The 27,792-nt window shown below is 54.7% G+C and overlaps 1 protein-coding gene across 2 annotated transcripts in view; it reads right to left on the bottom strand.

Annotated features, from left to right (window-relative positions):
* The window catches only part of LOC116949266 (receptor-type tyrosine-protein phosphatase gamma-like), a 574,019-nt gene that overhangs the window by 13,750 nt on the left and 532,477 nt on the right, over positions 1 to 27,792 (bottom strand). For both annotated transcript variants that reach the window (XM_032966362.2, XM_032966363.2), the window contains exons 17-27: positions 26,968 to 27,096; positions 22,703 to 22,890; positions 21,732 to 21,824; positions 19,807 to 19,960; positions 19,317 to 19,466; positions 17,145 to 17,247; positions 14,106 to 14,182; positions 8,176 to 8,304; positions 7,074 to 7,223; positions 5,227 to 5,369; positions 3,040 to 3,175 (exon numbers count right to left, since the gene is read on the bottom strand). In XM_032966362.2, coding sequence (XP_032822253.1) covers positions 3,040 to 3,175; positions 5,227 to 5,369; positions 7,074 to 7,223; positions 8,176 to 8,304; positions 14,106 to 14,182; positions 17,145 to 17,247; positions 19,317 to 19,466; positions 19,807 to 19,960; positions 21,732 to 21,824; positions 22,703 to 22,890; positions 26,968 to 27,096 — 1,452 coding nt within the window. The remainder of the gene's footprint in view (positions 1 to 3,039; positions 3,176 to 5,226; positions 5,370 to 7,073; positions 7,224 to 8,175; positions 8,305 to 14,105; positions 14,183 to 17,144; positions 17,248 to 19,316; positions 19,467 to 19,806; positions 19,961 to 21,731; positions 21,825 to 22,702; positions 22,891 to 26,967; positions 27,097 to 27,792) is intronic.

Genomic DNA, 27,792 nt, shown 5'->3' with positions numbered 1-27,792 from the left:
GGGTGTAGTTAGCCTGGTGGTCCACCACTATAGGGTGTAGTTAGCCTGGTGGTCCACCACTATAGCGTGTAGTTAACCTGGTGGTCCACCACTATAGTGTGTAGTTAGCCTGGTGGTCCACCATTATAGTGTGTAGTTAACCTGGTGGTCCACCACTATACGGTGTAGTTAGCCTGGTGGTCCACCACTATACGGTGTAGTTAGCCTGGTGGTCCACCACTATAGTGTGTAGTTAACCTGGTGGTCCACCACTATAGTGTGTAGTTAGCCTGGTGGTCCACCACTATAGTGTGTAGTTAACCTGGTGGTCCACCACTATAGTGTGTAGTTAACCTGGTGGTCCACCACTATAGTGTGTAGTTAACCTGGTGGTCCACCACTATAGGGTGTAGTTAGCCTGGTGGTCCACCACTAGAGGGTGTAGTTAGCCTGGTGGTCCACCACTATAGTGTGTAGTTAACCTGGTGGTCCACCACTATAGGGTGTAGTTAGCCTGGTGGTCCACCACTATAGGGTGTAGTTAGCCTGGTGGTCCACCACTATTGTGTGTAGTTAACCTGGTGGTCCACCACTATTGTGTGTAGTTAACCTGGTGGTCCACCACTATAGTGTGTAGTTAGCCTGGTGGTCCACCACCATAGTGTGTAGTTAGCCTGGTGGTCCACCACCATAGTGTGTAGTTAGCCTGGTGGTCCACCACCATAGTGTTTAGTTAGCCTGGTGGTCCACCACCATAGTGTGTAGTTAGCCTGGTGGTCCACCACAATAGTGTGTAGTTAGCCTGGTAGTCCACCACTATAGTGTGTAGTTAGCCTGGTGGTCCACCACCATAGGGTATAGTTAGCCTGGTGGTCCACCACCATAGGGTGTAGTTAGCCTGGTGGTCCACCACCATAGGGTGTAGTTAGCCTGGTGGTCCACCACCATAGGGTGTAGTTAGCCTGGTGGTCCACCACCATAGGGTGTAGTTAGCCTGGTGGTCCACCACCATAGTGTGTAGTTAGCCTGGTGGTCCACCACCATAGTGTGGTGTAGTTAGCCTGGTGGTCCACCACCATAGTATATAGTTAGCCTGGTGGTCCACCACCATAGTGTGTAGTTAGCTTGGTGGTCCACCACCATAGTGTGTAGTTAGCCTGGTGGTCCACCACCACAGTGTGTAGTTAGCCTGGTGGTCCACCACCACAGTGTGTAGTTAGCCTGGTGGTCTACCACCATAGTGTGTAGTTAGCCTGGTGGTCCACCACCATAGGTTGTTATCTGGTAAAGGGGCAGTCACACCTTTGTGTTGGTATCAATAAATGTGTTGCCTCCAAGGAGTACATCTGCGACTCAGTTGAATCCACTACACAACCAACAATTGTCAATGTTGTGGGTTTACTCTACAACACACCGGTGTGCTGAAGTTGTCATTAATTGACGCACTTTGTTCAAGTGACAAACCTTACTAATTGGCTGTGTCGGGTGGTGTCGGGTTTAACGACACATTTATATTTACGCGATCTAACCCGACATAAAATACTTGATTGTAGACGGCGATGGCTTTTGGTGGTGGGGGGCGGGGGGGGGGGCCTTCATCCAGCAGCAGATCGAACACGGCTGATGACATATCCGATGTCCGAGCGTGGAACGCGGTTCATCATCAGCGGGCCGAGTGCCAGAGGGAAGGAATCGCGATGAAGGAATTGCGGGAAGTGGCGATGGTGGCGGTGGAGGGTGGCGGGCGGCGCAGCAGCAAAGGTCGCCGCCGTCTCGTTTCCACCGTAGTGGCCAGCGGTCGCTTTCATCATTACCGATCATCTGCGCTTGCAGCACCGGCGGAACACTGCGCGTGGCGGTGGTGGCGGCTGTCTGGTTAAATGCTGGCGCCGCTTGTTGCAATGATCCCTGAAGCGCTCCTCGTGTACTTATAATTGAAATGGAGTAAAATTAAACGGATGAGGTTTTTTTTTTGGTTTGTTGTCGTTTTAATTGTGCGAGATTAAATGCACTTAAACTCGAGGATGCCTTCAATTGAAAGAAAATCAACACAATTAGAGCATCTCGGAGTGAACAGTAACCAGCGCTCATGTGAAGTGCGACCACTCTGCTAACGGGCAGCGGTTGGCCAGGAATGGGAGGCGGCCCGTCACTGGGCCCTGTACGAGAGTACTCAGGTTGCACAGCCTCAACAGACTGTTGGGGCAAGTGCTGTTAACGAGTAGAACCTATGAAGGCTGACACGGCACACGAGGGGGTGGGAGGCCAGCCGCCTTTGTCTCCCCAGTGGCGATGTTTACACACTGCACCAGGTACTCATTTGAGGCTGAGTCGAGCTAGAGGAGGCCCAGGACCGGTTCAGATAATCATCACTGGTGTTGGCCGTGAGCGGGAATCGAACTAGGGTCATCGGGTTTGTAGTGCACAGAGCACGCACCGGTGTACACACCATTATCATCACCATCGCCGGCCATGGTCAATCCACTGCTGGATGAAGGCCTCCCCATGGCACTACTGCCACCACTTATCACGATCCTCCGATGTAAAAATGCACCCAGCACCCGGACATGGAACCGATTTCATCACTCCTCATCTGGTGGTGGTACGTCCTCTCGGACATATATACCGACCGTGCTGATACAGGGGGTAAAAAAAACAATATGATAAGAATAAAACCGTCAGTGTTATATTCTTGAGCCTTGCGCGGCAGCGAAATTCGTCCCTGGTTTGGCTGCGTGCGTACGTACGTGTGTGTGTGTGTGCATGAGCGAGCGAGCGCATGAGTGGGACGTGAAGAGTAGTGGTTAGCCCGCTGCGGCATGAACCCGGCGACCCGAGTTCGATTCCCGCTCACGGTCAACACCAGTGCCGATTATCTAAACCGGTCCTGGGCCTCCTTCCCTAGGTTGACTCACCCTCAAATGATTACTCGGTATGGTGCCGTGCCGGCTGTCCTTCATAGGTGCCCGCTAACAGCACTTGCCCCAACAGTCTGTTAAGGCTATATGGGGTATCTTTTTCTTTGTGAGCACGTGAGGGCGTGTATCGGCGGGTACGTACCGCGTCAGTGAACGTGCCGGGCCGCGCCAGCGACACCATCTTGGCGGCGAGGAACACGTCAGCCGAGCCGTCCTCCTCCAGCTGGTGCCAGAGCGTGGCGAGCGCCACCAGCGTTCCGGCCGCATTGCCCCCACACCTGCACCACCGCCGCCGCACACACCGCACACACCGCACACACCGCACACACCGCACACACGCACCGCTCGCCGTGACGCGCGCCACACAACGGGGGGGCGTCGGTCACAAGGCCCGGTGATGGTGGAGGTTCGTGCCATTTCGGATCTGCCGGGCTGCCCTGGTTATTGCCCTGGGTGTGTGTATTCACCGTCTTTGATTTCACCAAGGTAAAACCCCTCTGAGCTGCTGTGTAGCCCTTTTTCACGAGTGACCTGGCCATCACAAATGATAGCTCCACGAAGTGGCTTATCATCATCACGTGGACATTTATAGCAGCAGCCAAAAACTTTGAACGCGTGACGCGCATTCTAAATGTGGAGGGCAAACCGGAGAGAGATTTGCAAACTCTAAATATAAAGGTGTTAGGGTCGGGATATAACCCACGACCTCCTGCACACCAGGCGAGGTAGTTAACTTCTCGCCACCGTGGCGGTACTCCTACGCGGTGTGTCTGATTGACTCACAGCGGACGTCACAGATTTCCTTGATGTCACTCGAAACGAGAAGGCCATTTAGTGTCAGGGACATGGCCCAAACTTGGCAAATGTAACAGTGCAAATCACTCGATCGGGATCCCCCACAGCAGTAACAAACATCGCCCTCTCCCGTGAAACGCCACCGGACACTGTCTGTGAAACACAGCAAGCAGCGCCTTCCTTCGTGTTGATCACCTTGCTCTGTCGGAATGATAGCGCCAATACCGAATGTATTCATCACTCTCCAGTCGCCGTTCACCACGTTACCACTCTTCTATAGCTGCTGCAATGGTTCCCGTTTTCCTGTGAATTCGATTCTTCATTGATTCCTCGACCCATGTTGATGTCTCAGTCAAGCAAACACCCACTATTTCATCTCATCCAACCACCATACTGCAGACAACAATATTCACTCAGTCACCCGTCCACCACTGAACTCACACACCCACCCACTCGCTCAATGATACCGACTAACTCACCCACCCACCCACTCACTCTCACTCACCCACCCCCTCACCCACTCACCCACCTGCTCACTCACACACCAATTCACTCATTCTCCCACCCTCACTCACACTCATTCTCACTCACGTACTCACCCCGTCACCAACTCACTCATTCACCCACCCACCCATGCACTCACTCACCCACCCATCTACTCACTCACCCACCCACCCACCAACTCACCCACCCACCTACCCACCAACTCAACCACCCACCTACCAATGGCATGTGCGTGTGTGTTTCTATGAGTCGGGAGTGGTCGTCAAGTGGTTAGTGCACTTCGCTACGAATCCGGCGAACCTGAACTGGTCCTGGCCATCCCCTAGGTCTACTCATCCTCAAATGAGTACCTCGTGGGATGTGTAAATATCACTGGGAAGACAAAGGCGGCCGGGCATGGTGCTGGCCACACCGCATCCTCACATGCCGTGCCGGCCTTAATAGATGCTCACTAATGGCAATTTCCCCGATAGTCTGTTAAGGGTGTATGGGGGATCTTTGTCTTTCTGTGCCCTGTGTGTGTCCCCGTGTGTGCCCTGTGTGAGTGCGCGCGTGTGTTGCTGTTGAACATGCGCTCTTGTTGTCGTTGTCGTCGTTGTTGTGTGCGCACGCATGCATCACTCCTGGCAGCGGAATTGCCTCTTAAGCTGCGCAAAGTGCTTTAATTTGTTTTTATCGCCCTGAGGCGCCGCCAAATTTGTCCCTGTACAGTGCGGGGGTGGGGGGAGGGCTGCTCGGCACAAATCCCCCCCGGTCCCGGTGGCAAAGATGGCTGCGACGTACGGACGAGCACACAAGGCGCCTCGTTTTCAGACGGGTGGGCACGGTCGAGCGGTACGACGTTCGCGGCCAAGGCTCGCGGTTCGAGCCCCGGTGGCCGCACCCGCTCTGCGGGTTCATGCACACGACTACCGCCCGGCCGTGCGATTCGCGACGGACGGCGTAGACGTTGTAACGTCGTTCGCAAAAATGTAGCCAACGAGCGCCGGCCTGCGTCACGGTCCGCCGAGTACGCGCGTGCGGCACCCACTGGTCGTGGATGATGATTGGTCCGTCGCGGGCCGCCCCCTCGTCCCTGGCCACGCCCACCAGCTCGAAGCAGCTGCTGATTGGAGCGTCCGGATTGGGCCACGGCGGACAGCGCAGGTGCCGCACCTCCACCTCACGATCGCCCTGCGCGGGGGAGGGGGGTAGCGCAGCGGGCTCGTGAACATTTCCGTGCGGACCCTCAGCCTCTCTGCAAGTGCCGTGGTAGCCACTCACGTGAAGCCAAATGCTAAATTAGTGGAATAATTTTGTGGGTTAGGCCTCCGACGTAATCGATCTGACTGAATTGCGCATCCTTACGATCCCACTACCACCAATAACTTTCTGACCCGCCCCTCCTGGATATCTTTGAAAAAAAGCTTCATAGCTCATCGGATTTCTCCAGGATAGAGAATCTGAAGAGAAAAAACCCTTCACCAGCCGACACGGCCAAACGAATTAATCGTCCACGTGGTGGCGTCCGAGCGTTTAACGCGATGACGATCGTTCGAGCTTGCTCACCGGTAGAAGTTCACGAACAATCCCACGGGGCAATGAGATAAACGGCATTCTGCTCGAAGCTAGGCCGAACAAACATCAGGACGCCATCTGCAAAGTCCGAAACCTACGCATTGGGTGAACTTATTCGCAGGAAATCGTCAAATGTCGCAATTCCTAGAGATTGTTAAACAACTAAAGATTACTGCTATAGTTTTGGTTAATTTATAGCCTTATGTCAAGCCACTGCTGGACGAAAGCTTCCGAAATGTCATGCCGGTCAATGAGCTGCTTGATCATACTTTGCCACGGTGGTCAATGCAGGTTTGTTTGAAAGGGCCGTCCAGGGTTGGTTCAGATATCACTCGCCCAATGACATCAGCCGTGGCCTGGAATCAAACCCAGGTTTACCTCCTTCACGAACTACACCACCACTGCCGCCCCACCATCGTTACATTTATATAATTGGTTTATCTCATAATTGCTTACGTTTGAGATCGAGCAATGAGATTCTTTCATGTTTAGGAGTAAGCTTGATTGCTTGTGCAACCGAGAGGGATGGCGACGTAATTGGGAAGCCTCCATCCAGCAGCAGACGAACCATGATTGATGATGGATCGGGCTCACAGCACGGAGCTGGCTGAGATGCTGGGTATGCATCCAGGTTTCAGCCGGCCTTGATTAAACCTGGTACTGAGAACTAAAACAGATGGGCCGACTGCACGTGAATATCAAAAGGCCACTTTGAGATATCTCAGAAGCAGTTCTGTGGTGTCTCCTTTCACGGGCCACTCCAGCACAGCAGGGGGCTGCATTGCTCGCTGCCAAAAGTTTGATGCTCGGTCTCACGTCAAGACTGCGGCGGCATTGTCAACACAGGGCTGGGAAACGGACAAAAGTCAACAAGCACCCTCCACAGGGCATTGCCGCGATCAATTCCCTGTAATCGGTTAATTACCCGGAAGGCATTTCCATCATCGCTCGGAGGACTCGGAGAGAATTATTGAGTTGTGTGTGGTGGTGGGAAGCGGTAGTGCAGGAGGTTAGCGCGCGCTGCGCTATGAACCTGGCAGCTCGATTTCGTTTCCCGCTCATGGGCAACGCTATTGACGATTTTCTTAACTGGTCCTGGGCCTCTCCTAGGTAGACTTAGCCTTAAATGAGTACCCGGTGTGGTGTGGAAAAACATCACCACGAGGGACAATGGCCACATCATCCCCACGTGTGCTGTGCCAGCCTTTATAGGTGCTAACAGGTCTGTTAAGGTGATACAGGGGATCTCTGTCCTTGGTGTTCTTGTTAAGTTGTATTGATGCGTTGACCCGGGATCGAATGCGCTGTGGGCGCACATGCCTTGTCGGCCCTGAGCAGCAGGTCGGCGATGACGAAGGGTCCCTCGTTGGCGAGCGTGAGGCGGCGCTCGCTACGCAGCAGCACCGTGAAGCCGTCGCACGGCACCGAGCTGCCCTCCCGCGCCGGCCAGTACGGGGCCTCCGCGTCTGCCTGCAACAACGACACCACCGCCCCACAGCGCCCGTCACCCACGGCGAACGTCACCCATGGCGACCGGAACCCATGGCGACCGGAACACACGCCGATTGGCTATCGCCCACAGCGATCGGCTATCGCCCACGGTGACCGGCAATCACCGACGGTGACCATCGCCCACGACGACCGTCATCCACGACGACCGGCAATTACTCACCATGACAAACACCCACCAGGACCAAAATCACCCACCAGCCATCACCCTCCTAAAGCAACAACTGTCCATTACCCAACTACCGTGGTGATCGTGACAACAATAGTGTTGATGAAGATTATGTTAATGGTGGTGGAAGTGGTAATGATATTGGTGATGATGGTCACGGCGATGGAGATTATGATGGGCAATATGATTGTAATTGTAGTGAGTGATGAATGATTATTGCAACGATGATGAATTACAAAAACTGATCAAGATTTTAATGGTGATGAGAATGACAGACAATGATGATCGTGATAAATGATGATGGCAAAAATGATCAGGGTGGTGACACGGCCGAGGGGAAGCACGTTCGCCACTTTTTGCAGAGGAGGTTCTGGGTTGGACTCCGGCAGGCTGCCCTGGTTAATACTGCCGGGTGGTTATATTCACCTAATGATGCAACGCGCTGTCTGCTTCACTCACAGCGGACGTGAAAGATCCTCTGACATTATTCGCAAAAGACGTACACGCAAATTACTCAATTTGGATTAGGCACAGAAGTGGCGATCATCGTACACCGAGTCACCATCCCGCGCAGGGACAACTGCCACTGGGGCGCCGCCCTTTCAAATGTGCCTCAATCCCAGTTGGGGCTCAGGTCGTTCGTCAAGTGTGCATGAAGGAGGAGGGCAGCTCTCTCAAAAACAAAATAATCATCATCATCTCGACGACGACCATGAGGGCGACAGTGCCGATGACGGTACGTACGGACGCGTCGTTTCCCTGCAGCATGACGATGAAGCGAGCGTTGACCTCCCACGTCATCCTCCAGAAATCCTGCGCCGTGTGCGCCAGCGGCCTCTGCGTGACGATGAACTCGCGCTGCTTGTTGAAGCCCTGCGGTCACGCGGCACACGGTCCCGCGCCGGGGCGATCACACGTGGTGCTGTGGTACAATAGAAGCGGACTGCGACGGATGTTCGACAATCAGATAAATTGGGGGCGTGTCACACGACTACTCGATACAAACAATTCTTGTCGACGTAATCGATTGCCAACGAAGCAATTGACAATAGACATTTTCAAGATGGCTGCCCGATCAACTTTGAGCGGCTGCTGATTCGACTGAGCTGAATCTATACAATTAATCGCTCGGTCCACGATCTCACAATGAACATATATGGGCAAAGAACTGTCCCTTCGGCCAACAACAATGCCTATTTTCTTCCATATATGGGCAAATCTCTAATCGGTGATTTCGTCGGGTGTCCGATTTCACAGCATTACGGTGCTAATCATCGCCACCTCCCCAGCGGCAGACGTGACGCCCGCTCGCAGGCTGGGTGCCAAGTCACACGGCGCAAGGACAGTTGCCACTGGGGGTGCCCTTCAAATGGCTGAGATGAGAATGCGATGCTGAGACATTTATGCAAGCGCCACGATACACGCCAGATACGCCATCACTCACCATCACACAGACACCACCAATCACCACTCACCATCACACAGACACCACCAATCACCACTCACCCATCACACAGACACAACCAATCATCACACTCACCATCACACAGACACCACCAATCACCACTCACCATCACACAGACACCACCAATCACCACACTCACCACCACCAATCACCACACTCACCATCACACAGACACCACCAATCACCACTCACCATCACACAGACACCACCAATCACCACACTCACCACCACCAATCACCACACTCACCATCACACAGACACCACCAATCACCACACTCACAATCACACAGACACCACCAATCACCACACTCACCATCACACAGACACCACCAATCACCACTCACCATCACACAGACACTACCAATCATCACACCATTACACAGACACCACCAATCACCACTCACCATCACACAGACACCACCAATCACCACATTCACCATCACACAGACACCACCAATCACCATTCACCATCACACAGACACCACCAATCACCACTCACCATCACACAGACACCACCAATCACCACTCACCATCACACAGACACCACCAATCACCACTCACCATCACACAGACACCACCAATCACCACACTCACCATCACAGACACCACCAATCACCACACTCACCATCACACAGACACCACCAATCACCACTCACCATCACACAGACACCACCAATCACCACTCACCATCACACAGACACCACCAATCACCACACTCACCATCACACAGACACCACCAATCACCACACTCACCATCACACAGACACTACCAATCATCACACTCACCATCACACAGACACCACCAATCATCACACCATCACACAGACACCAGCAATCACCACACTCACCATCACACAGACACTACCAATCACCACACTCACCATCACACAGACACCACCAATCATCACACTCACCATCACACAGACACCACCAATCACCACTCACCATCACACAGACACCACCAATCACCACTCACCATCACACAGACACCACCAATCATCACACTCACCATCACACAGACACCACCAATCACCACTCACCATCACACAGACACCACCAATCACCACACTCACCATCACACAGACACCAGCAATCACCACTCACCATCACACAGACACTACCAATCACCACACTCACCATCACACAGACACCACCAATCACCACACTCACCATCACACAGACACCACCAATCACCACTCACCATCACACAGACACTACCAATCATCACACTCACCATCACACAGACACCACCAATCACCACACTCACCATCACACAGACACCAGCAATCACCACTCACCATCACACAGACACTACCAATCACCACACTCACCATCACACAGACACCACCAATCACCACACTCACCATCACACAGACACCAGCAATCACCACTCACCATCACACAGACACTACCAATCACCACTCACCATCACACAGACACCAGCAATCACCACTCACCATCACACAGACACTACCAATCACCACACTCACCATCACACAGACACCAGCAATCACCACTCACCATCACACAGACACTACCAATCACCACACTCACCATCACACAGACACCACCAATCACCACACTCACCATCACACAGACACCACCAATCACCACTCACCATCACACAGACACTACCAATCATCACACTCACCATCACACAGACACCACCAATCACCACACTCACCATCACACAGACACCAGCAATCACCACTCACCATCACACAGACACTACCAATCACCACACTCACCATCACACAGACACCACCAATCACCACACTCACCATCACACAGACACCAGCAATCACCACTCACCATCACACAGACACTACCAATCACCACTCACCATCACACAGACACCACAAATCACCACACTCACCATCACACAGACACCACCAATCACCACACTCACCATCACACAGACACCAGCAATCACCACTCACCATCACACAGACACTACCAATCACCACTCACTATCACACAGACACCACCAATCACCACACTCACCATCACACATACACCACCAATCACCACTCACCATCACACAGACACCACCAATCACCACACTCACCTTCACACAGACACCACCAATCACCACACTCACCATTACACAGACACCACCAATCACCACACTCACCATCACACAGACACCACCAATCACCACTCACTATCACACAGACACCACCAATCACCACTCACTATCACACAGACACCACCAATCACCACAGTCACTAATCATATCACCACACACTCAATCACCTCTCACTGCTCACATCTCACCAACCGTACCAGACACGCCTCAACAATCACTTCACGAGCCACCTCTGAATCTCCTCGTCGGCCTCTGGCCTCACGGTTCCCTCCACGATCATCAATACAATCAATAAATCTTGGGTAAATCAGCCGGTAAAAATCTCAGAAATCATCGATCATCGCGTTTCAATCTGAGCCGCCGATCAATGCGTTTAATCTTGGCCGTCCATTACGTCCCAACAGCTCCACGGCAACGCGCCTCCTCGCGGCCATCGATCTTCCATTCCACCCCCCACTCTACCCCCTCCACCCCGCCCTCTCCTTACCCCCCCACCCCACACCCGGACAAACCCATGGAATGTGGATCGCTCATTTGTTAGCTTCACTTTGCGTCGGGTGTGGGTTTTTGTTTTGCACGTTTGCAGCTGATCACCAGGCTCCCTCCCTCCCTGTCGCCCCCTCAGCTCCCCCGTACTCCGCGGTGGGAGATGTCAGGACTCGCGATGTTGGCGGCAGCGGAGAGACAGCCGTCACCAGCGGCAGCGGAGAGACAGCCGTCACCAGCGGCAGCGGAGAGACAGCCGTCACCAGCGGCAGCGGAGAGACAGCCGTCACCAGCGGCAGCGGAGAGACAGCCGTCACCAGCGGCAGCGGAGAGACAGCCGCCACCAGCGGCAGCGGAGAGACAGCCGTCACCAGCGGCAGCGGAGAGACAGCCGTCAGCAGCGGCAGCGGAGAGACAGCCGTCACCAGCGGCAGCGGAGAGACAGCCGTCACCAGCGGCAGCGGAGAGACAGCCGTCACCAGCGGCAGCGGAGAGACAGCCGTCAGCAGCGGCAGCGGAGAGACAGCCGTCACCAGTGGCAGCGGAGAGACAGCCGTCACCAGCGGCAGCGGAGAGACAGCCGTCAGCAGCGGCAGCGGAGAGACAGCCGTCACCAGCGGCAGCGGAGAGACAGCCGTCAGCAGCGGCAGCGGAGAGACAGCCGTCACCAGCGGCAGCGGAGAGACAGCCGTCACCAGCGGCAGCGGAGAGACAGCCGTCACCAGCGGCAGCGCCATGCCGGAGCTTACACGGGGCGAGCGGCTTCGTGGCGGAGAGGCCTCCTCCATCGAGGCACCAGCGACTCGTGTGTTCAAATCGCCGTCACCAGTTCTTCCGGCCCCACTAATTGTGCACCCGTGTGCCTGTCCGGCAAAATACCACCGACAAGGATGCAGGAGCAGTGACACTGCTGCTGCTGTTTTGTTTGGGATTTCTGGGAGGCTTGGCTGTTGCATCTGGCATGGATCGGCTCAAATCCGGCGCAGGCAGTTGTTGAATGGAGCAAAGTCGCTCTCCTGCACGCTCGCTTCATCTCCTTCTCTTCTTCCTCTTGAGAATGGGGCTAGCAAGCAGCCTTTAATGTGCAACCAACTAGATCCTGACCCTAACTCGCCAACCAACTAATCTACCCAGCATCCGCGACACTCTCCCCAGCACCCACGACACTCTCTCGAAGCCCCTGCAAGGAAGTTATATTATTCTCAATGCTTATTCTATTCCAGATACACTTAATTTCACGTAGAGTGAAAACTTAATTAACATGCAATCAATTCTGTTTCTGGAAATTACTTTTGCATTACAGAGGTAACAATTTTGCCTCCCCTGCTCACCCCCTCCCCGAACTGTGCAGCTGGGTGCATCACTGATGATGATGATGACAACAACAACAGCAATGACGAAGGCGATAACAGTAATCGCAATAATTGTACCCGACTCATTTCGGCAAAAACTTCCCGTGGCGCCAGCGACACGCAACGGTGCCATTGCGGCTATGATCGTTGATGACAACATTAATCAAACGGCCTGAACGTCGACGCCGAATCTCTTCGAAAAAAAAATAGTTTTGCTCCACCATCCCGTAACTCGACTGTTTTCGCCCGAATCTCTGTTCCGATCTATGATTCGTATTCGCTTTGTCGCTCGCACTGCACTCGTTCACCGTTATGTTACTTTGAGCTCTGTCACTATGGCTGACCTGGGTCACTCGTGCAAATGAGACTCATCCCGGTGCTCTTTGAGCGCTCGTCCGGCTGAGCGACTCAATTGGACCTGACTATGGAAGGTCAGAGCCGCCACAAAGTTGAATCTACCGGGTGGGATCGGGGGTCAGAGGTCAAAGGTGAGAGTGCTGAGCCCGGCACTGCCAAGATTCTGGTGGGGCGCTGCTGTGGTGAGATCTTAACTACCTCGACTGGAATACAAGAGGTCTTGGATTCAATCCCGACATTGATGCCTGCTGTATATTTTGAGTTTGCATGTTCTGCTCGTGGTTGTGTGGTTTGTTCTCCAGGTCCTCCGGTTTTTCCCTCCACATTTAGAATCAACATGCGTTTAAAGTATTTGCATGCTATAAATGTCCACGTGATATGCAACTTTGCTGAGCTATCATTCGTGGCCAGGTCGCTTTTGAAAAAGAGCGATATAGCTCAGTGGGCCTTACCTCATCAAATAAAAAGTTGAATACATTTTTTTAGCCGCTGTCCGTATCACCAACATTTGCACGAAAAAACGCATCATAATTTCCTTCTGCACTTACTTGGGCAAAATTTCAGCACTGGGAATAAAATTTCGGCTTTGCTCTCTCACGTGATGAACATTCTTCTCACATGCAGAGCGCGTAACGGACCAGAGGTCACTCGAAGGGGATCTCAAGGGGTGGCTCTGAAATATCCGCGTCCGCGTGCCATTCTCCAGCACGAACAGGCGGCGTGGCGCTTGCCGCAAGAGATTTGGAGGGACGCCTCGTTCTGTGACGCGGCCAGCCGAGAGCACCATCGGCGTGAAATTGGGAAGAAAAAAGCATTCACCGTTATATATTTATTTATATATCTGGCGTGGGCCTAACGGCAGCAGCCCCACGATAGCCGGGTGGCGCTTATGCTCGCCAGCGCGAGCGGCCGGCGGGGGTCGTACCGTGACGTACGAAGCGTTGATGTAGTCCGACCCATCCACGCCGGGGATCGGGGAGAGCAGCACGCGGGAGTGCTCGGCTGTGGGAGAGAAGAGGTGGGAACGGGGCGGGGAGGGGGGGATGAGGCAGGGAGAAAGAGGTAGGGAGAGAGAAGTAGAAGCTAGGAGAGTCGGGGAGAGGCAGGCAGAGAGAGGGAGAGGCAAGGAGATGGAGATGCAGGGAGAGAGAGTGCGAAATATCTGGGGCAGAGCGGGGAAGAGGGACTGACAGGAAAGTGGTAAGGAAGGGAGGAGGGGAGGCAGGGAGCGAGGGAGGGTAATCATCCATGAAGTGAGGGAGGCAAGGAGGCTGCAATCACCCACACGCTGCTGCTGCTGCTGCTGCGATTGGCCGATCTGTATTCTGCCGCCCAGGGACCCGGAGCGCATTGGCACGCGCCGCACGGCGCCGTACAGCGACAGTGGGGGGGGGGGGTGCAGTCTGGATGTGGTGTGCCGAGCTGGCACCGTGCGGTGCGCCCGGACAGCTCGCGTGCGAACGGGCGATGGTGGCGCCATCCCCGGTGCCGCCACCGCTGTTGCCGAGGAGCGGCGCGGCCTCCGGGGGGGGGAGGGGGAGGGGGGGTGGCCGGCGGGGGATGGGGGGGGGGGAAATCGCTCGTCCGCAGAACGGCATGGACGCACCGAGTCCACATGCTACTGTGGCCCGATGCGGGGTCGGCTCACGGCACACCACATCCAGTACGCCCCCCCCCCCTCACCGTGGCTGCTCCAACTCCGGTCTAACAGCGGCTCAAAAGTTATTCGGCAGGAATATTTTTGTTACGCCCTTGAGGACAGAATGCGGAGTTATTTATTTTCCCTGCAAAGGGTTGGCGAGGCGGTGAGTCAGAGAGATACGAAGAAGGCCTTGAGCCTGTACTTTATGACAGGAACTTCCTGAACTTCACCTTTAACCCTGAACTTCACCATTCACCCTGAACTTCACTCTTAACCTTTAACTTACCACGAAAGATTCTCGCAGCCAATGCCGTGATTCGTAAATGATTTTTGGATTTGGTTGCGAGGATCGTTCTGCAGCTCACCGGGTGACAGAAAGTGTCGGTGAACCTGGCTGTGATAATCATTCTGCACCTCACCAGGTGACTTGAGCTGACACGTTCGCAATCGGCGCGTCGCTCAACGCTCCGTGACCGCGTGATAATTTAATTCGGCCGTGTCGGGTGGCGGAGGCTCTTGACAACAACAACAACAAATTCGGTCAGGTCATTACGTAGCGGACCGACACGAAAAGATCTATGCAATCTGCCATTAATTGGCTACGGGCTGGGTACAGCATGGGAGATGGGTGCTGGCGATCCCTCCGCTTGCAGCAGGTTCGCCCTCGCTTCCAGTAATTGGGTTTAATTATAATTGAATCCCTCATTGCTGTGGTGATATTTTGAACACCTCCTCTTTTATCATGCTGATTATTTGTGTAACGTTTATGCACAGACGCCTTTCGTTAAAATGCAGTGCTTAATGTAAATACGTAACAATGTTATAGCAATATGTAAAGTAATATCAAGGTGTCAATAAATAACAAACGTGTGGCACCGGGTGGCTCTGGGGCAGAGCGAGCGGCTCGCGATTGGGAGGATCATGAGTTCAACTCCCGGTTGGGGGGTTGATTCCACAACATTTTTGCATCTGCGGTATTTATGCATCCACGGTTTTCTTTCGGCGTATTAATTTGCAAACCACGTGGGCACGGGGTATTGCGTATCCCGTGGTTCAGCGCGGCGACCGGCAGGACTTGCGATTTCAAATCACACTGCGAGCGGCGTTCTCTCCGTGCATCCTCTCATCCCCCAGCTCCCGCTACCGCTATCTTCCCGCCACCACCGCCGCCGCCGACGCCGCTCGCACAGCGACCGTTGTAGCACGTGAATGTTGTCGCATCGCTTCGCATTATTCTGCATTTCCTGACCTTTAATCGTTGTTTGTTTGCATGAATTTTGCCCCTAAATCGTGGCCCCTGAGCGTGCGACCGGTGCTAGAAGGTGAAGCGAGTGCCAAAAGGCCCAGGAAAACAGTGCGGCGTGGGTGGTCCGCTTCATGGGGTCCAACAAGTCCACCATTAGAACCTCACTCATGACCTCATCCTCATTATCGTCATCACCACGGACTTCAACGTGATATTGTTGTTTTTTTATTATGTTATTTGAACATTTTATGTTATTGTGTATTTTATTTGTGTTTAGTGAAGGAACGGGCAATTTAAGCTTTGACGAGTGTGACCACCGCGGCCGCGGTTGCCCTGACCCCCTATTTCCCATAAGGCCTTGGCATTGCCAACAGCGGCGGTTTTCAGGAATGCAATGAGAAACCGTTGTCCCACTTTGCGGGTGTGAAGTCAACAGCGGTTGTCCTCCACGTAGACTCGACTCCCGCCATACGAATGTGGAATTGATGCCGGTGGCTTAGGGCCAGTGGAGGCCGTTACCGTCGGGTGGGTGGGGGGCGGGGGGCGGAGGGGAGAGTCCCTCGCAACGCAGGAGCCGCTCACGCTGACTTCGCCGTCGGCGGTTCGAGCCCGGCGGCCACGCCGGCCAATGCCGCGGCGTGGCGGCGGTCACCTTGAGATGGTGCGTGCGCCGCCTGCTTCGCTCACAGCGGGACGTTAACGATGCCGTGACGTTGCCGTGAGCAAGGCCCGCTGCGTGTGCCGGTAGTCGCGGTGCAAATTTGGAAAATGACGCACCGCGAATTACCCAAACTGGGATCACGCGTGGCAATCAGCGCACCCCTGCTGTAAACCGACCATAATTGGCTGTGAAACGTAGCGTCTTCATTAGAGCCCGGCGCTACGAGAATGGCGCAAATACCAAATGTGCAAAATGATCACTTGTTATGTTTATACGCAGGTGCGCAAGTGTGTGCTGCGTGCAGGTGCATGTGTGTGTGCTACGAACGCGTCTGCTGCGTGCGTGCTGTATGTTTGTGCCATGAACGTGCGTGCTGCTGCGTGTGTGTGCTCCGTGCGTGCGCAAATGTGCGTGCCTGGGAGCACCGCGTTGGCGCGGTTCTTGGCTCGGTTGCAGGCCTTGCCGGCGCTCGTGCATTCGCCATGTCGGGATCCTCCTCCTCCTGTCCCCGTCAGCAGCTGTCAGGGGAGCGCCAGAGCGACGTCATCGCACATCGTCGCGGCCGTAAAACGTCAACGGCACGAGCAGCCGGGGCCACGGCGTGCTCATCGTTAAACCCTCTCAGACAAATTGAATCCCTCGCAAAAGTTCCCCTCCACTGCAGCCGCCGCTTGGCTGCAGGAAGCAAATAAATAAAGCAAACCCTCACATCGCGATAATTAAATTTCGTATTTTAATCAACGGAAGGAATCGAGTGGAATTTAAAGAGGCACAGTGGTGGCAGGTTGGGTGGAAGCAGTGGCCACAGGAGAACCCACGCTGTTAGCGAGTAGCACCTATGAAGGCCACACAAAGAAAAGATCCCCCTATACGGGGAGTGGTGAGTGGCCAGCACCACGCCAGTCCGCCTCTGTATCCCGAGTCGCGATGTTTACACATTACACCGAGTACCTATTTGAGGCCGAGTCGACCTAGGAGAGGCCCAGGACTGGTTTAGATAAACGTCACTGGTGTTGGTGGCCGTGAACAGCCAGTACCAGGTACATTGTGTGCGGTTCGTTTTGGCAGTGGGAGGAAACCGGAGAACCCGGAGATCATAAAACTGCGTGCAGAAAGGCGGCCGCATCGGTAGATCTAACCCAGGGACCTGCTGCTGCGAGGGACGAGTGTCACCCTGCCGGCTACATTGGCGGTGTTTTTCACCGAAGACCATTTGAGAGCGAGAGATTTTCACTGGAGGAGAGACGTTGCAAATTCGGAGCGAAGGGGGCGCCGTCCGCTTTGCGGAAACCTGGCAAAAGCTGAGCGACGAGATCCATCACGAACGCCCCTGAAGACGTCTGCATGTGCAAATTCGCGTTCACGAGCAAAGAGCTCGCGACGATTAACGGCATTCGCACCGGCACGTTCAACCGCGATTAGCGACGGGGGCCAGCTCCAGGTTTGAAAATAGACTTTCCCAGTAATGCCCGAAGTGCAGGGAATGCAAATGATTAAAAAAGCAATTATCCGACGGTGAGCAAATAACAAAGTGGTCCGCTCGCCCATTCGGGGTCGGCTGGGATAGAGAACCGTTTGGATCGCCGCTCCGCGTACCATGATACGTCGCGGTGAAAATAACAAGGTTTGGGTTCAGCGTTCCAGCTCCCAGGGGTGGAGGGGAGGGGGCTTGGCACAATAATTCCCTCTGCTGAATTTGAGAGGCCGGGCGGGAGGCCGCAGAAAGTCGTCGGGATCCCGAGGGGCAGCGGCGCGCCCGACGGAGAGAGTGTCTCCAAATCGGCACGCGACGCCAGAAACAAGCGCAGGAAGCGGAACAAAAGCTGGGGGAGCGTGCGGATGAGCGTGGTGAGGTGCACGCTGGGAGCTACGCTGCGAGATTAGAGATCAGTTAAACATGTAGGCTCGGTTACTCTAAACCAAACCTAACAATGTTTTTCATAGCTAAGGCCCACTGAGCTATGTAGATCTTTTTCAAAAGCGACCTGGCCATAAATGATGCCTCAACGAAGTGGCTTGTCACGTGGACATTGATAGCAGCTCAACGCACGACCTCCTGTATGCCAGGAGAGGCGGTGAACATCCCGCCACCACGGCGCCCCAATCTAAAGACCGCTCATCATAAAATGTGATTGGGCGCGACGTCGTCCGGAACGTCGCCCCTTATATATCCCCCATACTCTTTTGTTCTTTCGGTAAAGTCACGTAGGCATAACATAAAATAAATCACGACGTTTCGGGCGCAACACAAGCGTCCGTCATCAGGTGGGAGAGCGTGGTCTGCCTCAGCAGCAGACCATGCTCTCCCACCTGATGACAGATGCTTGTGTTGCGCCCGAAACGTCGTGATTTATTTTATTTTCTACCTACGTGACTTTACCGAAATAACCAAAGAGTATGGATTCCTGCAGTCACGAACGCTTCAAATCAAGAATATCCCCCATGTTAAGGCCAAAGACACACGCGCACACACGTGTGTATGCACACATACACACACACACGCACACGTGCACACGTGCACACACTTGCACCAACACACCCGTAAAAAACGCATTTGTTGTTTAAAATACGGATGAGAGTCACTCACACGACTCTGCTTGTGCATGGCGGTGTGGCCGGTCTTGGCGTGTGGCGTGAGGATGCGGTTCACGTAGGCGTGCAGGCTGCCGGCCGGCACCTCAGTGTCGCGGCACGTCACCGCGCCCACCAGCGCCTCGTGGATGAACGCGTACTGCTCCTGCTCGTGCGGGAGCACGGGGGAGCACGCGAGAGCAAGGGGGGGCACGGGGGAGCAAGGAGGAGCAAAGGGGGGCACAGGGGAGTGTGAGTGACTGTAAGTTGCGCGTGCCCCCCACGCCCCCCCTGCCCCCCTCGCCCCCCCTGCCTCCCCTCGCCTCCCCTAATTGCGCCTCGTCTCCCCTCGCCTCCTCTCCCCTCCCCTCGTTGCCCCTCTTCTCCCCTCGTCTCCCCTCGTCGCCCCTCGTCACCACAGCGATGGCACATGGCACCACACCTTCTCACTGCACCACACATTACCACGCAATCTCACCGCACAACACGGCACCACGCCGCCTCACCGGGCTGTGCACGAGGTGCGCCCGCTGCGTACGAGCGTGCCGCAGGAACGCCGGGACGTTAAGGGCGCCGCGCTCCCGCACCTGCTGCAGCATCGAGTCCAGCACCACGAAGGTGCCCACCGCACAGCCCCCGGCACAACCACGCATGCCGCACCTGGGAGGGAGGTGGGGGGGGACAACCAATCATAAGCGGCCAGCACGGTTACCGTGCCGATTATTCGAGCGATCGGTTACCGTGCCGATTGCTCCAGTGATCGGTTTCCGTGCCGATTACTCCACTGATCGGTTACCGTGCCGATTATTCGATTGACTGATTCCTACACCGATTAGTGATTTGATCACTAAACTGATTGGACAGCACAAAAATAGTTGGGGGGGGGGAAATAATTTCAGTTCTGTTCCCACGTGTGCCGCTGGATGGGAGGTAGTCAAGAGCAAGGCAATGTTCTTGGCGTTCATGAGCCGGCAATCGTTCGAGCGACCAGTTGTTCCGGTGGAATGATTCGTGACCGCCCACCCACAGCGAGCATGCGGTGCGCGCAATGATTCACCGCCACCACTGCTACCGATACCACCACACACATGCCACCGCCCCCCGTTTCTACCAACGATCCGATGTCTCTTCACCATTCGGGTTTGGCACAATTCAATTTTATTTTTGGTTTACTATGTTGTATTTTACCAGGTAAGGCCCAACTGAGCTATACAGAAGCGACCTGGCCATCACACATAACAGCTCCATGGAGTGGCTTATCGCGTGGGCATTTATCACAGCCAAATACTCTAAACGCGTGATTCTAAATGTGGAGGGAAAGCCGGAGGACCCAGAGAAAAATCCATGCGACCACAGGAAGAATGTGCTCGAAACGTCAGGGTCGAGATGGAACCCACCGCGATGTCGTGCATACTAGACGAAGCACTTTAAACATCTCGCTACTGCGGCACCCCAGCATTTTCATTTTTGTTTGGCACTGTTTTATCATCTTGATCTTCTAGTTATTATTATTATTACTACCACCGCTGCTGCTGCTGTCGCTGTCCCTTTCGTAGCGAAGCCGACACCGCCGCTCTGCTGCCGAAGCCACTTAAACCAGAGCCCCGTGACCCTCACGCTGGGGACGTTCGTTTTAATAACCTGCAAAGAGTGTTCATTGCCTGCCAATCACGCCGCCTCTATGCGTCTCAGAGGTGGAATTTATCCAAATTAAGTGAAAAACCAATTGAATGTGATGGGGTTTTTTTTTTTTGTGCAGTCACATGCGACCGGCAGGAGAGCACAGACTCGCTACGCTTGAGAGACGGGGAAGGAGCCGTTGTTTAATCACGGTGGGCGGCGGCTGAGATCCGGATTTGAACTCAGGGGTCAGTGTCTGACCCCTGAGCTACCAGGCCGCCTCTGATCACGCGCATACATACTGAGTGATGCTGCCGGCTCCTGGCCCAGGCATCGATACACTCAAAGAATCGCCTGTGAGAATACGTAGACACGTTTTTATTTTACAATCCCTGTGAATTTTGCGCTCGAGTCGTCACAGCCAGGCTCGCGCGGCGAACATAGGCGCAAAAACAAAACCCGATCGCTGCATTCGCAGCCGAACGCAAAGCCCTGCGCACGGTCGCCGGGGCGAGACTAAAGACGGAGATGCGGCACAAGGTGGGAGGGAACGTGCGCACGCGGGGGCTCGTCCGTCGGTGTGCGCCCTTGCGTGTTGGCTGCACGTGACAGTCAACCGTTGTTGCATCGCGGGACGACGAGCGATGACTAACGGTTTGGGCAGCCCTTCATCCGGCGGTGGGTCGATCGTGGCCGACGGCGACGCGGGCGACGATGATGGAGTTAACGCCTCGCACCGGGCGGCCCAGTGGAGGCGGCCTAGTGGAGGCGTCAACGAGGGATGGGGGTGGAGGGGTCGGAGGTCGCGTACCCGGAGGCGGGGGCGTTGCTGGACGGAGGGGCCGCAGGGGTCACGGGGTCGGCGGACACGGACAGCTCCAGCAGGGAGGGGCGCGAGGGTCCCCTGCACGCGACCAGAGGTCAGTGGGGGCGGACGTCAAAAGTGCCTTCACGCGCCGACTCGCTGTGGCGTGACTACCCTCCAGCCTCCCGAGAGACGGGCGCATCGGCGTACGGTGCGGGCACACCTGTACCCAGCAGTGGATAGAGCATGGCTGCTGCTGTTCATGACAATGACTATGATGATGCACCTCAGAGAGGGTATCACACAAGGTGCCCCGTGCGTGATGAAGCAATCTGCCAGTGCCCTCCTTCCTCATCATTGCCTCTGCTATTTTAATCCTGGGAGCAATGCTTTTCGTGTACCGGAGGCCGCTTTGTTTGCTTCTCGGTTTGTAATTTGCATCTCACTTTATCGTGTTCACTCTGGGCCAACTTTCATTATTTTGGTTAACCCATAGATGCTTTACCACACCGTCAAGTTTTGAATGTTTGGGAAGTAATGATTTTATGATTTGTTGAAAGGTCTTGGCAAATGTTGCACTGAGAACGTGAACTGCCGTGTGTCTGTTATGGAACATGGTACACACACAATGACCCCCCGTATGACCTTAACAGACTGGTGAGACAAGTAAAATTAGCGAGCATCACCTATAAAGGTCGGCACGGTACACGAGGGGGTGGGTGGCCAGCACCACGCCCTGCCACCTTTGTCTCCACAGTGCTGCTGTTCACACTCTGCACCAGGTACTCATTTGATGCCGAGTCGACCTCGTGGAGGCCAAGGACCAGTTCAGAAAATCGTCACTGGTGTTGGCCGTGAGCGAGAATCGAACTCAAGTTACCGGACTCGTAGCGCTGAGCGCTAACCGCTGTGCCAATGTTCCCCATGCAAACGGTGCACACGCACACACGGACACACGCACGCACGCAAGCACTTACCCGCAGTGCACGAGTGTCGGGCCGGCACCCTGCGCACGCGTCCCAGCCGACGCTTTGCGCACGAACGCCAGGAGGGGCCAGGCCACGGAGGGGCCCCCCAGGGGGGTTGGGGGGCCCTCCGTGGCGTGGCGCGCCGAGAACGCCCAGTGGCACACGACGCGCTCTGGCACGCGACACCGCTGGGAGCCCTGCGGTGGCGATGCGGCACCACACACGCACGCACACAAGCAGAGTTGCACAAAAAGACAACCACCATTTGCCATGAAGTGGCGGTGACGTCAGCACAGCGCTTGTGCCAGGCTATGTGCACGTTAATGCCCCATGACCTCCCGCTGGCAGGTCACGGGACAGACCCAGGTGCCATGGGTTGCCTGAGATGACGGCTGTTGCACCACCTGTGCCCCCTACTGTGCTAACTTGCTGTGCTTTAGCCACCCGGCGCTCTGCTCGTTGTTGTAAGCGTCGCTCCTCTGCCCTCTGTTGTTGTTGGAGGGCGACTACCTCTAACTGCCCAGTAGCAGCGTCCATCACGAGCCTCCTCCACAGAAGCCGATCCTGACACCGCTGGTACCAGTCATCGGCAAGTCCACTCAGCTCCACGTCCTCCTGTACCACATCACTCCATCTCTTCTCTAGCCTGTGCCGCGCCCGTTTAGCCCCCTCGATCCGGCCGAACAAAAGCTGTTTAGGCATGCGGTGGCTGGGCATTCGGGCTACATGACTCAACTAACGCAGCCTTGCCTGCCGGAGGAGCTCACCGATGGAACTTTGTCCAGATCTTTCAAAGATTTGTGAGCTCCTCACACAATCCAGTCTGGTTAATCCAGCATGGATCGTAGGCAGGCCAGCCTAAATGTTTCTAACCGGCGAAGATGTTCCATTAGGGGGGGTCCACATTTCGCAAGCATAGAGAAGGGAGGGCATGACCGTGGCCAAGAAGACCTGAAGCTTCATGTAGAGGGAAAGACCGGGTAGCTTCCACACAGCGTTACGCAGCCGATGAAAAAATGCCGCTCGGCTGATTCGGAGCGAGACCTCTGCTGTTAAACCTGAACAGGTCATGAGCACACTGCCCAGGTATGTAAAACTCTCCACTCTCTCCACAACAGCCCCAACACACATACACACAATACCAACAACAACCGCCATTCGCCACTAAGTGGCGGTGACGTCACCACGACGCTTGTGCCAGGCCATGTGCACCTTGAGGCCACGTGAAGTGTCGAACGCCCGCTGGCAGGAGGTCACGGGGCAGACCCAAGTGCCACGGGTCGACTGACTAAGATGACTGAGATGACTGGCTGATGCACCAACTGTGCCCCCTACTGTGCCAATCTGCTGTGCTTTAGCCACCCGGCGCTCAGCCCGTTGTTGTGAGCGTCGCTCCTCCGCCCTCCATTGTTGTTGGAGGGCGACTGCCTCCAACTGCCCAGTAGCGTCCTTCACGAGCCTCCTCCACAGAGGCCGATCTTGACAACGCTGGTACCAGTCATCAGCAAGTCCACTCAGCTCCACGTCCTCCTGTACCACATCACCCCATCTCTTCTCTAGCCCGTGCCGCGCCCGTTTAGCTCCCTCGATCCGGCCGAACAAAAGCTGTTTCGGCATGCGGTGGCTGGGCATGCGGGCTACATGACCCAGCCAACGCAGCCTTGTCTGCCAGAGGAGCTCACCGATGGGACCTTGCCCAGATCTTTCAAAGATTTGTGAGCTCCTCACACAATCCAGCCTGGTTAAACCCAGGATGGCTTATAGGCAGGCTAGCCTAAATGTTTCTAACCAGCGAAGATGTTCCATTAGGGAGGTCCACTTTTCGCAAGAATAGAGAAGGGAGGGAATGAACGTGGCCGAGAAGACCTGAAGCTTAGTGCGGAGCGACAGACCAGGTAGCTTCCACACAGCGTTACGCAACCGATGAAAAGATATTGCCGCTCGACTGATTCGGAGTGAGACCTCTGCTGTTAAACTGGAGCCGGTCATAACCACACTACCCAGGTATGGGAAATGCTCCACTCTCTCCACAACTGCCCCATCACCGATTGAGAGTTGTGGGGGTGGAGTGTCCGATGGTACAAAATACCCAGGCAGGTGCTTAGTTTTGGTGGGGCTGATGGTAAGGCGCCATCTCTTAGTGGCACGCTCCAGTCTCAGCAGCAGCGTCTCCAACTCCTCCTCTGAATGAGCAGCTATTGCCAAATCATCGGCATACATAACGTGGTTGGGCAATAGGGAGCCATCCCTTGACCGCACCCGGGCATCGATCAGCCTCCCATTATATCTGTACCAAATGGAGATTCCCCCGGGTATAGCTATTGAAGGCTTCACGAACTACGTGGTCAAAATAGATTTTAAATAATGTGGGAGCTAGAGGACATCCCTGTCGCACCCCAAGGTGTACAGGGAATGGCTCTGACTCCCAGCCATGTAGTTTTACCCGGGCCCGCACACCATCATGAAGGTCCTTAATGATCGTGAGCAGAGGGTCAGGGACTCCAAAAGCACGAAGAACAACCCAGAGTCCAGGCCTACTGATGGTATCATAGGCCTTGACCAGGTCAATAAAGCAGAGATGTAGTTCTTGTTGGAATTCCCTACACCTCTGCTGTAGCAGACGGAGAGAAAATATAGCATCTGTGCAGGACCGCCCTTTCCTGAAACCGCATTGGGGCTCCGCATGCCTCTCCTCAGCGTGCCTGGCAAGGCGATGTTGAATAATCCTTGCCAAGACCTTTCCCGGCGCACTGAGGCGTGAGATGCCCCTGTAGTTGTTACAGTCTGTGCGGTCCCCCTTCTTAAAGAGGGGGACCACCAGGGCATCCTTCCAATCCTCCGGAACCCATCCAGTGGTCAGACTGTTGTTATGATGTCATATAGGGCAGTCTGTTCACAAACGCAACCCTCCTTCAGCATTTCGCTAGGGAGATCATCTCTACCGGTGCCTTTCCTGGTCTCAGACTCCGGATCGCCTTCAGTACTTCCTCAACAGATGGCACCTCAGCCAGCCACTCACAGGGGGTGACTTCTTCCAATATTTGAGGCACCGCAGCCTCAGCAGGGTCATCCCCACATTGTGCCATGATGTTTTCCTGGCTGAGGGGTTTCCCCTCCCTCAGGACCTCACAGAAATGCTCAGCAAATCTGCAAACCTGTCCCTGGGGGTCAGAGATTGGATCACCGTTTTTTCCCCTAATGATGGTAATAGGTGTGGCACTGCAAGTTACTTTTTTGATGAAGTTAAATAGAGATTTGTGATCGCGGGCCACTGAGGCAGACTCCATCTCCTCAGCAACCCGCGACCACCACCCATCCTTGCAGCGCCTCACGGCTCTCCGAACCTCCGAGCGAAGGCTGCGGCAAGCCTCCTCATTCTCTGACGTGGGATTCTGTAGCCGATGACAGTGGGCCTGTCGCCTTTTCTCAACCATCCTGAACACCTCCTCTGTCAGCCAGGGTCTCTGGGGAGGTCTGGACCACGTACCCAAAGCAGCCATTGCAGCTGCATGAGTCACAGTCCTAAACCTCGCCCATTTACCCTCTACATCAGGAGGAGTGGGGGACGATGCCAACCCCAGCCGTAAGCGATGATGAAATTCTCGCTTGCAACTTTCATCAGATAACTGAAACCAGGCCACAATACTGCACACACACAGACATACAATGCTGCACACACACACATTTAATTATCATTGTCATCATCAGTCAGCAGCATTACCATCATCACTGTCCATGTCTGTGTGCACACTCAACCCGGTGTCCAATTTACATGCAAAGCATCGTCGGCATTGCCAGTGGGTCCATCACAATAAGCATCATCAGCTGTAGCATAGCGTGGCTGGCATAGGCCCCAGTGTAAAATATTTAAATGGGGAGCGGCCCTTGTATAATTTGCACCCCCCCCCCCCGCCATCCTATTCCCGATGCCTGGGCCCCTGCGGCCGATGGGACCCAGTGCAATCTCACCGCCTGCACACTCCGAAAGCAACACCACCGGGTCCTGCGTGAGCCTATGGGTCCGACACGAGTCTCTGAGTCTCTGTACGTCAGCCTATGGATCGCTGTGCCACTGGCATGGTTGGGCACGGACCCTGGGTTCAAGACATCAAATTGACTCCTCTACCACTGTCCCATTCCCATTGGTGTGCCCTCCACCGCCACAGCCAGCCTGGTGTCTGGGCAACCCCAGCCAGCAAGAGGGGAAGGGGGTGGGGGGTGGTTCCCGGTGCGATTGCACCGCCTGCACACTCCGACAGCTGCGCTGGCCATGCCTTCTTGAACTTGGTGTTGCGGATGTGGAAACGGCGTGCGGTGTAGAAGGCTCGCGCACGCGACGACTTGAGGGTGACCAGCACGGAGCCGTACTCCTCGCTGCCCTCCGCCGGCCAGTACTCCTCCGCCTGAAGCACACAAACACAAAGATCCTCCCTCCGTCTATCCTTTAACACTGTTGGGGAAAGTGCTGTTAGTGAGTGGCACCATGGTGCCGAGATGTTAACTACCTCGCCTGGTATACAAGAGGTCGTGGGTTCGATCCCGCCCGTGACGCCTGTATGTTTTGAGTTTGCGTGTCTCTCCCCCCGTGGTCGCGTGGAATTTTTCTAACTCCGCATTTAGAATCAACATCACGTGTTTAGAGTGTTTGGCTGCTATACATTTACACGTGATGATGAGCCACTGCGTTGAGCTATCATTTGCCCAGGTCGCTCCTGAAAATAACTACACAGCTCAGTGGGGCCTTACCTGGTAAAGAAAAATAAAAGTTTAATCGTTTTTCATTTTAATAGTTTAATACGAAGGCCAGCAAGGCACACAAATGGGCGAGTGGCCAGCACCACGCACGCCCGACCGCCTTCGCATTTCCAGTGAGGATGTTCATTTGAGGCCAAGTAACCTGCTTTGCATATAGACGTATGTACACACACCGAGGTACATACACACATCAAGGTACATACACACCTACACACATAGGTACGTACACACACCTAGGTACGTACCAATACCAGCCATTCGCCACTAAGTGACAGTGATGTCACCACGGCTTATGTGCCAGGCCGGGTGCACTTTGAGGCCACGTGAAGTGTTGAAGGCTCGCT

The sequence above is a fragment of the Petromyzon marinus genome, chromosome 36 (genome assembly GCF_048934315.1).
Source record: "Petromyzon marinus isolate PM22_M1 ecotype Great Lakes invasive population chromosome 36, UKy_Petmar_22M1.pri1.0, whole genome shotgun sequence".
Taxonomy (NCBI): domain Eukaryota; kingdom Metazoa; phylum Chordata; class Hyperoartia; order Petromyzontiformes; family Petromyzontidae; genus Petromyzon; species Petromyzon marinus.
The sequence above is the reverse complement of the archived record's forward strand: the minus strand, read 5'-3'. Positions and strand labels throughout refer to the sequence as shown.